General features: G+C 51.5%; 3 protein-coding genes across 3 annotated transcripts; 1 reads left to right on the top strand and 2 right to left on the bottom strand.

Moving 5' to 3' along the window:
• Nucleotides 1-493: 493 nt before the first annotated feature.
• Nucleotides 494-1,946, bottom strand: H6S33_005518 (uncharacterized protein; the record flags this gene model as incomplete). Its single annotated transcript, XM_044836873.1, has 2 exons — nt 494-1,415; nt 1,483-1,946. 2 exons carry the CDS (start codon nt 1,944-1,946, stop codon nt 494-496), a joined length of 1,386 nt encoding a protein of 461 aa, XP_044698827.1.
• A 6,601-nt stretch (nt 1,947-8,547) lies between these two features.
• H6S33_005517 (uncharacterized protein) lies at nt 8,548-9,736 on the bottom strand (the record flags this gene model as incomplete). Its single annotated transcript, XM_044836872.1, has 3 exons — nt 8,548-8,732; nt 8,793-9,249; nt 9,353-9,736. The coding sequence occupies 3 exons, from the start codon at nt 9,734-9,736 to the stop codon at nt 8,548-8,550; spliced, it is 1,026 nt and encodes a 341-aa protein (XP_044698826.1).
• Nucleotides 9,737-10,261: 525 nt separating this feature from the next.
• H6S33_005516 (uncharacterized protein) lies at nt 10,262-12,613 on the top strand (the record flags this gene model as incomplete). The annotated part of the gene is made up of 2 exons (XM_044836871.1): nt 10,262-10,303; nt 10,529-12,613. 2 exons carry the CDS (start codon nt 10,262-10,264, stop codon nt 12,611-12,613), a joined length of 2,127 nt encoding a protein of 708 aa, XP_044698825.1.
• Between the last annotated feature and the right edge of the window lie 2,473 nt (nt 12,614-15,086).

Genomic DNA, 15,086 nt, shown 5'->3' with positions numbered 1-15,086 from the left:
GGAAACATAATACAAAATCAATTTTTTTCAGTTGCAGAACCTCTCTAATACCCCAGTAGATAGGAAGCTCTAATGGCACCCCATAGACCCGGTAATGATGGCTATAGAGGCACATGTGGAATTCCCCGCACAAGGAAGAATAGGCTCAAACATTACACGTAGTGATGGTTGAAGCTGATCAAGTGCATATCTGTGATGCAATTACAAATAAGGTAGCAAAAATACATATATTGCTCCTAGATATTGATGCCCAATGTTCAAGCCCGATTGTATGTAAGTTATGTAAAAGCTCAAACCTGACGTTACGCAAAAAAAAAATGAAATTAAGAGATAAGAAAGCACCTAGAAACGTCTATCAATATAGGAAAGAAAAAGGGGAATGACCAAACATTACAAGACTTCCCAAACAAAAAGAACAGATTCGTATCCTTCGTGTATAAAATAGCTAGTAAACCCGTAAACGGGAAATCATCAACACTTATGGGGGTTTTCTTCAATCGCATTGTTGCCACATCTTGACAGTGTCAACAATCATATCGCCGTTGTTCTCCCATGTAGAATACCACTCTTCCCTGGCATCCCAGAAATCTTTCTTTGCATTAGGGCTGCCATCGACCCAAGGCTTCAAGTCTTTCCCGTCCTCGAACCACCCATTGGTACCACCAACGGCTACGTTGAGAATAAGGTAAAATTTCTGGTCGAATGGAGTGCTAGGGTGGCCAGTTTGTGACCAGGGATCGATATATCTAGAGCCATTCTGGCTAGCAATTGGAAAGTTCCCACGTTTCCAAAGGGGCTCCTGGAAGTTTGTATAGAGGACCTGCAAAAGCCTCGAGTCTACATATGTGAAGATATACTTCTCACTCCATTCCAGCCCAAATGTATGATACTTGTCCGCATATGTTGTGTGGAGCGCCCTATGCTTGACATTCGTCCTCCACCATCCGTTATTGGCCGGATCAGGCCCCCAGTGCAGCGTAGAAGAAACAATGTCATTACCACCCTGAGAATATTGCCAGTTGTTGCCGCGGGACTCGGCAATGTCTATCTCACCGGACCTCGGCCAGGCTCCATATGTGTTTTCGACAGGCATCATCCAGATGGCAGGCCAGAGCCACTTGCCTTTGGGGAGTTTTGCACGGACTTCGACACGGCCGTATCTGATGGAGGCACTCTTTCTGGTGTGGATTCGTGCGGATTTTACTGGGTTTATGATGGTGCCGTTGGTGGTATTTGTTGCTACAACGCAATCCTTTAGGATAGCAGATGTGCAGATGCCCATAGCAGTGAGGTTGAGTACATTATCGGTGTTGATGAGCTTTTCGTCCTGAAGTGTTGGTCGAATATGGAGGCGGCCATCCTCCCCGACAAAGGAGTTCTCAGGTGTGTCTGTAGTGTAATCGAACAGCCCATTTCTGGAAGAAAAAAAAAGATGTTAGAAATATTAAAACACTGATATATAAGGAAATTGCATAAACCCACCCATAACCCCCGACCTGAACTTCCCTGGACCAAATTTCTTCTCTGAAGCCATTACTCCAATCCTCCATCAACACCGGACAATACTTGTGATTAACTACACTCGAAACCCCATGCCAGATCAAGATCCCTGCAATCCCCAATCCGAAGAACAATCCAATGCACGGAATAATCGTAACCCATTTCTCGCGGGGGTCCTTCTTTGCCAGCCATGGCTGTGATACTTCACCCTTCTTCACACGGCGAGAGTGGAAATACCTCTGTGGTACATTCAAACCGATGGATGAGGAGAATCCTGTTGTCGAGCCTTGCTGTGACACTGGCACGGAAAGGGGACGGGATTCATATGAATATGGGGCCCTTGTGTCCGATACTGGGCCGATTGAATCTTGAGATGACGATGTAGTTTCCCCCGAGCGGTGGGTGACAGTTGTTGTCGGTGAGGAGGGGGTGTGGATTCCTTCCATGCCGTCTTGAGGATATCAATAGATATCTCTTACTTCCCAGTCTTGTAAACTCTTTGTGCACAGCTGTAGCTTATACTGGAGATGATATGCTATTGAAGTTTTGTTTTTCAGAGATGGGATCTCGAGAAAGAAGGAAGGGAAGATTAAGCTTCTTAGATTGAAGTTTGAACACAGGGGTTCCGTGGAGTGAGCGGCGGTGTCGGAAAGAAAGATTGACAAGGGCAAGTTTCCTCGATTACTCAATTGTAACAGAGAAAAGATGTGTCGAAGGGAGGGGGAGAGAAAAAAAACATGCAAGGTAATATCAGTCCTGCGTTAAGGTCCCGAACGATGGGGATACGGGAGGGTTGAAAAAGAGAAGCTGAAGAGAAGGAGCGGGACACGGGTTTGGGAATAAGGTCTGATAGTGGGGAGGTCAGGACCTGGGACAGATTCCCATGACCCACATATGGGCCTATAGTTATCAAATGCGAATGATGTGCCGTCAGGATCCAGAACTCCTAACAGAAGCTAGCTTCGGGAAGCTAAACTTTCTTTTTTTGCACTTTTCTCTAAATGGTCACCCCCAAAGATTATATTTATATAGATTAACATGTACATGTATACATGTATATATGTATTTGAGTATATTGAGTCCTGAATCCTTGTCTCTCTCATAGGCTACCTAGAGAGCGGTCCGGTACTGCGGTGCCACATTGATGAAGCAATCCGAGAAATCGGTAGCCAAGATCTTTGGGCGGTACGTACTATACAATTACCATGTAGCAGGAAAATCCCCTCTACCCTGTCTGTGTTGTTTCTCGGCTTCTACTACATCTAATCATCTACTTTACTGAGGACCAACACCACACTCTAGGCACGAGACTATCGTATACATGTAGGTATTTACATGTATTGCCCCAGCAACCCCACCACTGCTTCTCTAGATTTCTTGCCTGCTTGGGGGTACACAGCGTAACACACTTATTTACTGGCAAAGGAACAGGGTCCGGATCTTCCACCTGCGCGCAAGTATTTGACCCCTGGATCCTCCGCATGTCTGTATCCGTCCCCAAAATAGAATAAAACCGATATTTTCTGCCCCACCTCCTATCTGTCATCTTCCATCTCGTGTCACCCTTGTGGGTGTGGAAGGGAACAAAAGACTTTCGATCGTTCTATCGTATATGCTGGTGACGATTTGTTGCAAAAGATAAGTACCGGTATTGGTGCATCTCGATAGTTGCATTTATCGTCTAAACTAGGGTACGGAAGTGATGATGATGAGGTCGCCAATAGGGAACGTTTGTGGATGTCGTGGGGGGCATGAGACAGCCCCACATCGGGGTTTTTTTCTATCAGCCACGTTCCTGTCTGCAGCAGGCCCTTCTTTCTTCCTATGTCATGCATCCTAACTAATCGAGGAACTTACCCAATCTGCCTATGGTTCCTGAGAAGTGGCGCTTTACCCTTAGATTTTGCACTTTGGCACTTTGGCGAGTAACGTCCTGTCTCCCCTCACACGGTACTTACCGCGGCTGATATATGGGAGTTCTGTGCCTGTAGAATAGGGCACTCTACAGTTAGAGTTGAGTATGTACATACGGTACTGTACTTATCTGGTCACACAATCCCGATGCCTTGTACTCTAGCTATCTGCCATGGCCCATAAGCGAACTCACACTACAAAGTATGATAGGATGTACATGTAGTTACATCCATTATCTCAACGTACGCCTCCTAAGTTTCCAACGACGCCTCTCAAGTTCAACCCACTCTTGCATATGCCCTACATTTCACCCAAATCTTAAAGCAAACACAGCAAAACCTAGACAAGGCCCCGAATTTGGTAGGCAAACCGCCGCGGGATATTTACACCAATTCTTTCAGCTTGGGCATGGCCATATGGGTTATTGCATATTATGATAATAACTGGTGATAGTGGATCGACATGGCAGCTAGGCCCCAGCAAATCAATGGCAAACTCCACACTTGATCAAAATATCGGACGACTCTAAATACCTGTAGATGGATTCGGCGACTCTCGACCACTCTCTTACGTTTAGTGCACTTTAGATTTCTACATCCAGTATCCTTGTTGAGAAAGTACACATCTTTGCTCTATAGAGTAGGAGTATATCCTTATCTTATACCTCACTCGCATATCTATGTTTGAATCAATAGAACGCACCGCTCAACCACATACTCGGGAGCCCCTCCTCCTCCCCTTCTACCCGTGGCCCAGAACAATCGTTTATTAAGAGCATATGTATGTGCTTCTGATATCGACCCGGGACGCGGACACTCAATATATCGATATCTTCTCTTGATAATCCCCTGTTTGCCAGCACAACAAGCAGCAACAGGGTCCCTGGCGATAAACAGATTCTATACCCAACGCCGCCCATCTTAGCCAAAGCACTATTATTGGAGGCCCGATGGGACGGAAGCGTATATTTTACGCGAGCGAGAAATAACGAGAGGCAATGGCGCGATATAGGGTGCAAGTGCAGAACCATGTACCCACTCTACTGGCCGATTTCTCTGGAGGAGCTTTCAGCCCATCATATCGCTATCCCGATATTTGGAAAGAGGTTTGTTTGGTTCGAGAATAAGCTTGGTACCGATTAGCTACTGCTCAATCAAAGGCCTAAGGATATCATTGCGGCTAGATTGCCGGGCCCGGGGAAGGTAAGAGCCTGAATGTGACCGCCTCTGACCCAAATTAATTCCTTCAGCTGACATCATAGTAATACCACGGTGCAGCAAACTCAACCCCTTACCCCCAAATCTGAGATTATGGATTGTGAGACACCGGCTACTAATATTTTACTACAAGCGGTTGCCCTAGTGTTACCATACACGATTGTGTTGGTCCTTAAAGCCTTATAATCATGATAATCATTACCCTCCGATCATTTCAAACACCAAACCAGGAAAATATCTCCTTGTCTTGGACACACTGGACTCACTCTTATCATCAAGACTCGTCGAAGTCTTGTATGTAGCGGCTGGTCTTGAAGGTGTACTAATCAAAGTCCGCCCACCAGATACCCTACGTTTGTTTGAGCGCACGCCAAGGTGTGTCCGAGATTGAATTAAGGACTAGTTGTGGAATTTCGAAACATGAGATAAAGATGCCAAGATATCCTAACTTTATTTTGGCCGAAATAATAGCTTTGGAAATTTATATCTCACCCTAAACAACTGCGTTCAGATGATCGTTCCCCTGTATATGCTGTCATAATCATGCAGCGTACTCTACGGAAATCTCCATAGCACCCAAAATATGCTCTCTCTATTCTGTAACAACTACAGCCGCTGCAGCCTTATAAAAACTTGGAGACGCCCAATATACATACCTGCCACGTTTTTTTAATCACTTTACTAACATGACCCCGCCTAGAATAAGAAAATACAGACCAGCCGCATTATAGGAGTGTGTACAATTCTATAGATCTATATAACTGACTAGCTAGCTGCACTCATACTCTTAACCTCTGAGCTCAACGCCTGAACTGCCAGGTGACAAAGATAAGGCAATCTAGCCTCGGCCCATCTCACTCAGCACGCCAGTTCTCGTCTCGTCAGTAAGCACGCCAATTCTTGCCTAGAGGTTTTACCCCCCTTTTTATCGACGGCAATCCTTTGTATGGATGAGGAACGTGTTGTGGATGAACATGGCATAATATCAACCCCTCTTCATAAAACTGGGGGGTATATGTGCAAATGTTTCTTTTACAAATAGAAACAGACCACTCAGGCCTCTCTGACTCTCTTCCTTATCCTTTTCATGTCGACTCTCTCTTTATCTATACCTGCATGCGTTAGATACCACATGAAGAAGCATAGATCACAGATATTATATGGCAGGACACGAATAGATACGTCATCACGAGTGTGCCAGCGCCCGATCATTTGGATATGTACCAAGTGCTACTGCGGGGAATTGTTCCAAGCTATGACCTGAGCTCGAGAAGACATCCCAAACCATGGTGTACATACATACGGCTAGAGCCGCGGCCGGGTGATTCGATATATGTACAGTACCAAAAAAGCGGGTGGATCCAGTACCATATCTGGCAAAATACCGTAGGGTTACGGTATTGTTACGGTATAATAGTTAGGATTCCGATTTAATTCGGAAGTTTTGCACAGTTCCGTATTGGTACAGTACCTATTACATCCTCTTTTTTCGTACTGTATGGGGCAAATAATGTTTTTGGACATGCAAGTGCCTGCAGCAAAAGAAGTAAAATATACAGTAAAGACCCAGTGCACCGCGAAATAATCCCAAGAGACGCAACGGGGGGGTCTACTCGATCGACGTCATAGCTCCCAAGTAACCTTGGATTTTTCTTTTTCCACTCATGTATAGTAGGGACGCCCCAGTAAACGCTTTCACGTGTGCTAGCTATAGGTGTGGCCAATTAATTCCACGATTTTAACTGGGCCCCCTATATAATAGTAGTAGCTAGTGAAAAGAGCTATCGATTGACCATTTGCGTATCATAGATTGATAACTCCGGCGTATATTTTGGGGTGGCCATACTCCATTGAAGGTTTATACTTGGCTATTTTTTAAACCCTAGGGCTAACGCTATCGAGTGTGAATCTGAATCAAATTTTTTCCCGTGGGTGTCACCGAGTGAGAATTCATGAAGATAATTACTTGATGTTTGCTCCCTTTTAAGAAAGGCTTCCAAATATGGGAAAGCATGTATTGCAAAGGGGAAACATGTATGGAATCAAAACACGAACTAAGAAAAGAACGAGGAAATGGTATAATCAATAATTATTGCGGAGTCAATTCCTTCTCCGCCTCTACTGATCAAATTGAACGGTTAGACATATTATATATTACAGTAAGGGACAACTTGGCTTCGACTTTCGATAATTATCTGGCCGTTAGTAGTTCTCACCAGATCTCAATTGAGTAATTTTTTTTTTTCTAATTTTGTTTGTAACACACCTACGAGTAACGAGATCCTGACTCGAAAGATTTGAAGAGAGAGAAAAGTACTATTTCCCAGATTATTATACAACCATAAACACCCACAGAGCACACCGCACAAACCACCTTGATAGTCCAACACCTACGCAACGAACCCGCGTCGCCTGTATCTGCAAAACACCAATTGCAACACTAACCAGGTCCAAACAAACCAGAGAGAAACAGATCTATAGTTAAATTGATCTAGATTGACGGGCCCAAAATACTAACCCCAAAAAAAACCTTTTACTAGAACTGGACGCGGCTGGTATATAGTCCAAACTGAGATACCGATCCAAGCATCTCGACCAAATCCATGCAGCAAAACCACCGGGTGGTCTCTGCCAACATGGCCGGGCGTTTCGACCAGTTGCTGAAATAAACACCCAGGTTCGAATGCCCTAATTGTAGCTACATAGAGAACCAAGAAAGCTAGACTCGGGGGTCTTCCAGACCACCACAACCCCCAACAACCCCAAGCCCACCAGACCCGCCGTTCTAACCCCCAAGGCTCCTTCTGCCACTACCGTACTATGCGGCACATCCAAGTATCCCCTACCCATTACCCCTGTAAAAACCTAAAAACCTAGAGCACTCACGATTAGCCCCAGTTCCCCTCTTCAAAACTCCACCTCCCCCCCCCCCCAAGCAGCACAAAAAAAAACAAAGCAGAAAGAGAGTGTGAAAAATGTCCGCGACACCCCGCCTCCCATCAAAACCCCGCAGCACCGAAAAAAAAAAAAAAAAAAGCTCTGCGAGGGACCAGGGAAGAGGTTTTTCAGCGTGCCCCCACCGAGCAGAACGCACGCCGCGTGTATGATTTCCGCGCCAAGAGTGAATCTGCCACTTTCAATGGGAAGAAAAATTGGCCGGCAGATGCAAAGAGGGCGCGGTTTTTTTGTGCTGGGGGTGGGATTGGGATTTGGGATTTGGGAGAAGAGGGGGGGGGGGGGAGGGGGGATAGGAGGAGGGGGAGCTAGAGTATGGCGGGGGAGAGAGTACTAGAAATAGAGATTGATGGACTTACGGAGTTGTTGGTTACTACATGCTATAGTAGTTAGACGCTGTTCGCTCAATTGTTAGGAATAGTTGGAATTGACAGATGAATTGCAGAACCGGGTGCGATTGGGTGATGACGAAGAACAGAAGAGCAGAGGGCCCTTAAAAAGCCCCACCCGTTGCCCAGCCTTACCCGGCCTCTGCACCCCTTCTTGGCACACACGAGTGATGTGTCATGACCAAATAAGAGCTTTCCAGAGCTACATGTATGGATAAGGCCACGCCAGAAGTGTCGCAATTGGCGGTAGGTTGCAATGCATGAAGTATCACTTTCTCTACTGGAAGAATGGATACTTCCGATGCCGTGGGTTTATGAGTTTCGAGCCATACGTAGAGACCAGAGAGACAAGAACATATTCAATTTTTTAGGGTTTCCCTCGCTGCCATCCTTGATTTGATATCACATTTTCCTATCCTGACCTGTACTCCACACATACATATCTCTAGTCATCTGCCTCTGCCTCTTTCCCACCCCAGCCAGCCAGCCTAGAAGTACATTTCCCCCCCCCCCTTTCTCCTTCCCTCCCCCGCCTTCCATTGCATTGCCTATAAAGAAAAATACAAACTGCTTTACATCAATGGCGGCAGGAAGAACGGATAGCTTCCATTCTTCTGCTTAAACAAGTTCATCAGGAAGCTGAACGCCACAAGGAGCACCACGTTCCAGATAACAATGGCAGCCTTCTGTCTGCCGGGGTCCTCGATGCGGGGCGTCTTCATTGCCAGCGAGATTGTAGCAAAGCTCAGAATTGCGTCTATCCACCAATTAGCCCCCGCCCCCACCACCTAGCACAGATTAAAGGAAATGTACTCACAGATAACCGCCACAATCTGCGTCTCGAGCCCAAACTGGTTACTAAACCCACCCGCCACATAGCTGATCCCTCCGCGGCCATTGTTCGCCACATACGGCACGCGGCGGATGTGGTTAAACATGTGTCCACTGGTAAACAGCAAGATCGCAATGAGGGAGACAGCAGCCCACAGGTTGCGGCTGTACAGCATCGGCTTGACCAGCGGGAACGCGAGCTTGAGCGCCGTGAGGCCAAAGATCACGGCGCCGGCGGTGACGCCGAGCTTGGCCCAGTTGAAGGGGCGGACGACGCGCGGCGCGTGCGTGGTGTGCGCGGCGATGAAGCGCGCGACGACCTCGGCTTTGGTCTGCACCTTGTTGAACTCGAAGCGGAGGGGGGTGTCGATGTGGGCGGGGTCGGCGGCGGGGCCGATGCTGGGCGGGAAGACGTAGAGGACGGGGGCGGTGGTGAGTTGCAGCTGCGACTGTTAGCTGGGGGTGCAGACAGAAGAGGGGGGGGGGGGGGGGGGGGGTGAATTGAAGAAAGACAGAGAGAGAGAGAGAGAGAGAGAGAGAGCTCACCTTCTGGAACGTAGTCCTAGCATTGGCAAAGTCGAGCTCGCCAAAGACGAGGCCGTCCGTGGGTGCGTGCTCCGCCATCCAGCTCTTTGCGAGGAGCTCATACTCGGGGCCGAACTCGCGGCACAGCTGGCAGCCAATGCGTGGCTCGAGGGCCGTGAGCAGGACGACGGCGGTGTAGTTCCGGGGCCCCGTGGTCAGGTCGTCGTAGAGCGTGTCGGTGAGCTGCAGGACCCCGTTCTTGTGCTTGGGCGTGTTGAGCAGGGCGTTGAACTTTGCGAACTTCTTCTCGGCGGCGATGGCGGAGGACGAGGCAGCTGCGAGGGCGCTGGGCACGAGCAGAGAAGCTGCGGAGAGCAGCAGTGTGAGGGGATTGAGGATGTGCATTGCGGTGCTGTCTCGTGGGTAGGCGGAGAGCTGGTGCTGTCTCGTGGGTAGGCGGAGAGCTGGTGCTGTGTGTGTTCTGTGTGTGTTCTGTGTGTTTTCAATTGTCCTGTCTCTGTCTCTGTCGGCGGTGTTCTTGTTCGAGTGCTCGTTCTTCTGCGTCGGGCGAGATCGATCGTCGAGTGCAAACGCAATGTGGTCACTTGGGCAGCCGCGCAGCCCGGCCGTTAACAGCAGTTAACGTGCGGTTATTGCCGTTGCTTACCGGTTACCGCAGCCACGGACAGCGAGAGTCAACAAACACGGCAGATCGATCACTTCCGATAACACCAACACCGGAGACGATCACGACTTCCCCCTCCCTCTTTCTCCCCTCGCCCTGCCCCTCTCTAGAGGCCCCTCTATACTCTCCCCATACCCTCTGCCTGTGCCCTCTCTCTACTCTCTCTCTCTCTACTACATCTGCATCTGTACTCTTTACTCGCAACAGCACACACACAATACCCGTATAGACAGACACCCCCCACAATGGCGGCCAAAGACCGCGACACAGTCCTCGAGCTGGCAGACGTACGCCCCTCCCCCTCCTCGATCCCCCTCCTCGATCCCCCTCCCCCTCTCTTCCCTCCCCTCCCCCTCTCTTCCCTCCCCTCCCCCTCTCTTCCCTCCCCTCCCCCTCTCTTCCCTCCCCTCCCCCTCTCTTCCCTCCCCTCCCCCTCTCTTCCCTCCCCTCCCCCTCTCTTCCCTCCCCTCCCCCTCTTTCCACCGCACACTAACCCCTCTCCCCCCCTCCAGCTCACGCGCCAGCTCGCCACGGCCCGCTCCCTCCTCACCTACGAGCAAACCTGCCACACCACCACCCGCCTCGACGCCGCCGAATCTCAGCGGCAGCAGCGCGTCCGCCTCCTGCACCTCGAGCCGCAACACGCGCTCCTCCTCGCCGACCACAACCACGAGAAGGCCTACTCCGCGACGCTCGAGAAGCACGCCCAGCACGCGGAGGCCCGCATCGCCGAGCTCGAGGCGGGCAACAGCGAGCTGGAGGCAGCCAAGGGCAAGCTCCAGAAGCAGCTCAAGGGGCGGCTGCTCGAGCAGGGCACGGCACAGGGCGCGCGGGAGGAGCAGACGAGGGAGCTGGAGGAGATGAAGGGCCGGTGTGCGGATCTGGAGGACGAGATTGCGGGGCTTAAGCGGGACGTCGCAGCGGCGCAGGGCCGGGCAGCAAAGGCGGAGAAGGAGCACGGGAAGCTGCAAGCCGCGCACAAAGACCTCGAAAAGACGCACAAAGACCTCGAAAAGGCGCACAAAGACCTCGAAAAGACGCACAAAGACCTCGAAAAGGCGCACAAAGACCTCGAAAAGACGCACAAAGACCTCGAAAAGACGCACAAAGACCTCACCAAGACCCACCGCACACAGACCGCCGCCCTGTCCACCCTCACATCCGAGCACGCCACCGCCCTCGCCGCCGCCGAATCCAAAGCCGCCGCCGAGCTCGCCGACGCCCGCGCCACCATCGCCGCCCACAAGACCGAGCTGCACACGCTCGAGGCCAAGCTTCAGGACCACGTCGACCGCCTCGCAAAGGCGCTCACCTCCAAGGCCGCCACCAAGACAGCGCTCGAGTCCGAGCTGGCCACGCTGCGGCTCGAACTCGACGACGCGCAGAAGGCCGCTGAAGACGCTGCCGACGCCCGCGCGGCGCGGAAGGAGGCGGCGTCCCTCGAGAAGCAGCTGTCCGCGCTGCGCGCCGAGCTCGACGCCGCGCGAAAGGCCCCGCCACCAGCAGCAGCAGCAAAAGACAAAGACACCGCCGCGGCACTCAAGCGCGAGACCAAGCTGCGCGAAAAAGCCGAATCCGAGCTGGCGGCGCTGACCGCGCAGCACGCCACAACACTCACCCAGCTCGAGACCACACGCGCCAAGCTGGCCGCCGCCAAGGCCAAGAAGGTGACTCTCCCCCCGTCCTCCTCCGCCGCGGACGACAGCAAGAAGCGCCCCGCGGCCGCAACAACACTCACGATGGCGGACCTGGAGCACTCGGCCAAGCGGCCGCGGAAGGAGGGGCCCAAGGTCAGCGACTTTAGCATCACGCCGTTCCTGCGCAAGACGGCGGCCGTGGCGAGTGATGACCCGAGTACGCCGACAGGGGGGGCGGGAGGGGAGACGACCGCGGAGATGGAGGCGGGGGAGAGTAGTGTGGTGGTGCCGGCGGTGGTGGAGAGCTCGTTGCCGACACGGATGCTGCTCGCGGGGGCGGCGAGGAAGAGGAAGGCGGCTGCGGCGGTGGAGGCGGCGGTGCCGGTGGTGGAGGAGGCGCCGAGTCCGGAGCCGGAGCTGGTGAAGAGGAAGGGGAAGAAGCCTGTTGCGGAGAAGGTGGTGGAGAGGGAGAGGGAGAGGGAGAGGGAGGTGGGGATTTTCGATTCGCCGAGCTCGCTGCCGGTGCCGGTGAAGGTCAGGAAACCAGCTGAGAAGAAGCCCGCTGAGAAGAAGCCCGCTGAGAAGAAGCCCGCTGAGAAGAAGCCTGTGGAGAAGAAGGAGAAGGCGGTAGCAGCGATGGCGGAGAAGAAGGAGAAGAGCAAAGACAAGAAAGAGAAGGAGAAGGAGAAGGAGAAGGAGAAAGAGAAACCACTCAAGGGCAAAGGCATCATGCCGACCGTCTTCGACGAAGACGACGGCACGGGGCGGCTGGTCATGAATACCGAGGCGCAAGAGAAGGAGAAGGGGGTCGGGTTGGGGGCGGGCAAGGGGAAGGGGCTGGACGCGGCGGATGCGGGGCTGATGTTGGTGCCTGTCGTCAGCGCGTTTAATCGCGATATCAGTCCGGCGAAGAAGAGGCCTGAGGCGCTGAAGAAGCTGTTTGCGGGGAAGTGGAAGTAGGTGCCGGGGTGGGGCTGGGGGAGGAGAGGAAAGAGGGGGGGGGGGTAATTTAGGTAGTTTAAATAGATATTCCCACTGCTTCTTTTTTTGTTCTTTTTCTTTTTCTTTTTATTTTTATTTTGGTGCGTTTTTTGTGTGGGTTTTTGTTTTTCTTGGGAGGGGGTTGTGGGTGTGAGTTTTGGTTTTGAGGAGGAGTGGTTAGGGCACTTGTAATGGGTTACTTACGGGGTGGGTTCATCTGAGCGCTGCTGAATATGGGGTAGATGGGTGTAAAAGTAGTAGGGTAGGGAGTTTGATATTCACCGCTTTGTAGCAGATAAATGCATAAGTGGGTGGAAAGCATCAATTGCGGATGTTGCGTAGTTGTGTGGGGTGTGGTCACAGTGTATCACTCGATCTAGCCATACGAGTTAAGAAATAAGAATGGATGGATTCACCTATTGTGTTGCGCAATAACATTGACACCAGACACGCACGCAGTCGTCTCGAGAAAATGATTCTGCAGCAAGTATTCTCACACTCCCACGGCCATCCGCCCAACCCTGAGTTTTTTTGTTTGTGCCTCTTAAGTTCGAGAGCCCGGCCCGGCCCGCACGTGAACCCATACACGGTCGAGTCACCACCACCACTTACCGACAACACGACCCCGCCGGGAAGAAAGTAGATCGTCAGAAGTATCAGCGGTGGCTAGTACTCTCCGAGGATGTGAGTCATTAGCACGCGGGTCTGAGTTGATCTGGGGGTATCTGCATAACAAGGCTAGGGTAGGCATCGAGCCCAGGCGTGGGCAAGTATCCGAAGTACTGGAGTCATATGCCGCCTCCCTCCCTCCCTCCCTCCCTCGTCTAGCTATGGATGGCTTGCCATTTTACGGGGGCCCTTGCGTATTCTTGGTAAACAATAGCTTTATATTGAGCAAAGACAAGGCCGGAATAGTCCGTGTAGTGGTCCCGGTCATGGCGAATCACTCGGAAGGTGGATCTAGCTTTGGGTGCATGTAAACGTGTATGCGGTGGGTTTGGGGTAGACACCGCATGTCGCACTACATAGCTCTACAATATGCACCGCTCCTTCCCTCTCGTCTGCTGGGGCAGATTTCCCCCCATCGTAGCACTGTTGGTAGGTGGTGGTGGTGGTGCTGGTTTTCTACATACATGAGCGTGATATGCAACGTCCCGTTGGAGATGAGTCCCCCGCTGCATCACCAATACTTTTCAGAGTGCGTGGTCCACGAGCCGGCCCAAGCCTAGCGCAATTATCAGCCTTGCCTCGTGGACCACACTAGTGCCACGCCCTAAGCCTTTCACCGGCCGAGGAGAGCCCCCCTACCAAGCGTCCAGTCGCTCATATACTACCAAAGCCGATTACCAGCACCGTAGCGTGGTCGAGGGGTAATAGCCTCTACTACGTTGCATGACATCCACGGTTCGACCCGGGGTGGAAGCAGTGATGAGAATGCCCAACATGGTAGCGACGCTCTTGAGGGATGATACTCATCACGTAAGTCTTTTGTCGCTCAATATTTCTTCTCTTTTGTGCTCCATTACGGCGCACAGTATTGATGGCGGTAATGGTCTACGTGCAATTTAGAGTGGGGGGGGTTGAGTTTGGCGAGGGAGGATCGCGTGCCGTGATGTGTTCGGGGGTGAAACTTGGGGACGGGCACTGGAGAATGTGGAATCACGGAATATCACTCGCTTGTCAACGCACGAAGTCCAAAGAGCGTACGAGATAGAGCCTGGCGTGTACTCCGAGCCCCGGCGGTAGGGTAGAATCTATTCTTTCTCAAGTGCTCTCTGCAAGTATCAATTCGCTGTGGGGTATATGAAAGAACTGGCTCTCCAAACACAAGCTCCGGGGGCTCATCTGGGACGCCCCATGGTTTATCTCGACAATTACAGCCACAGTCGAGGGCATCGCTAACCAAGCCCCCTCCAGAAAACTCACTGAAGCCATGTACTGTCAACCCGCTCTCTACGCCGGCAACATCTCTTATTGTTACAGCCCAAAACGCCAGGACGTGTTCACTCACCAGCGTGTTTCTCTTCTTTCTTCGCCCGACCAAATCAACCGAACCCACCATCGCCGAATGACATGAGTTGTGCTCAGTTCTGCCCACCTCAGAGTAAGAAGGCTGCTTTAGAGATCGAGGCTCATGTTATTTGGTCACGGTGGCGAGTTCGTGTGGATTGGATTGGTGGTGGTGGTGGTTTGGATGCTCTTCTTTTGCGTGCTCCCTCTCCTGGGAAGAGGTTGGTATTTTTGTGCATGTGGATAGCGGTGGCTGACCTTCCAGAGGGATAAAATCTTAACCGCTATCGCTACATGTATTCAGAGGCCTTTCTCTTGTTGCTAGAAAAACCTTCGGCGCCTGTGTCACACGACAAGACCACCGAGTGATCACTTATGATCAAAGGTACGTCAAATTCGAACTTGGCACGGTCTACAATCTCGCGCGCCGCAATAACCACTG

The sequence above is a fragment of the Morchella sextelata genome (genome assembly GCF_020137385.1).
Source record: "Morchella sextelata strain SCLS chromosome Unknown scls_2, whole genome shotgun sequence".
Taxonomy (NCBI): Eukaryota; Fungi; Ascomycota; class Pezizomycetes; order Pezizales; family Morchellaceae; genus Morchella; species Morchella sextelata.
This window is presented reverse-complemented; position numbering and strand designations above follow the sequence as displayed.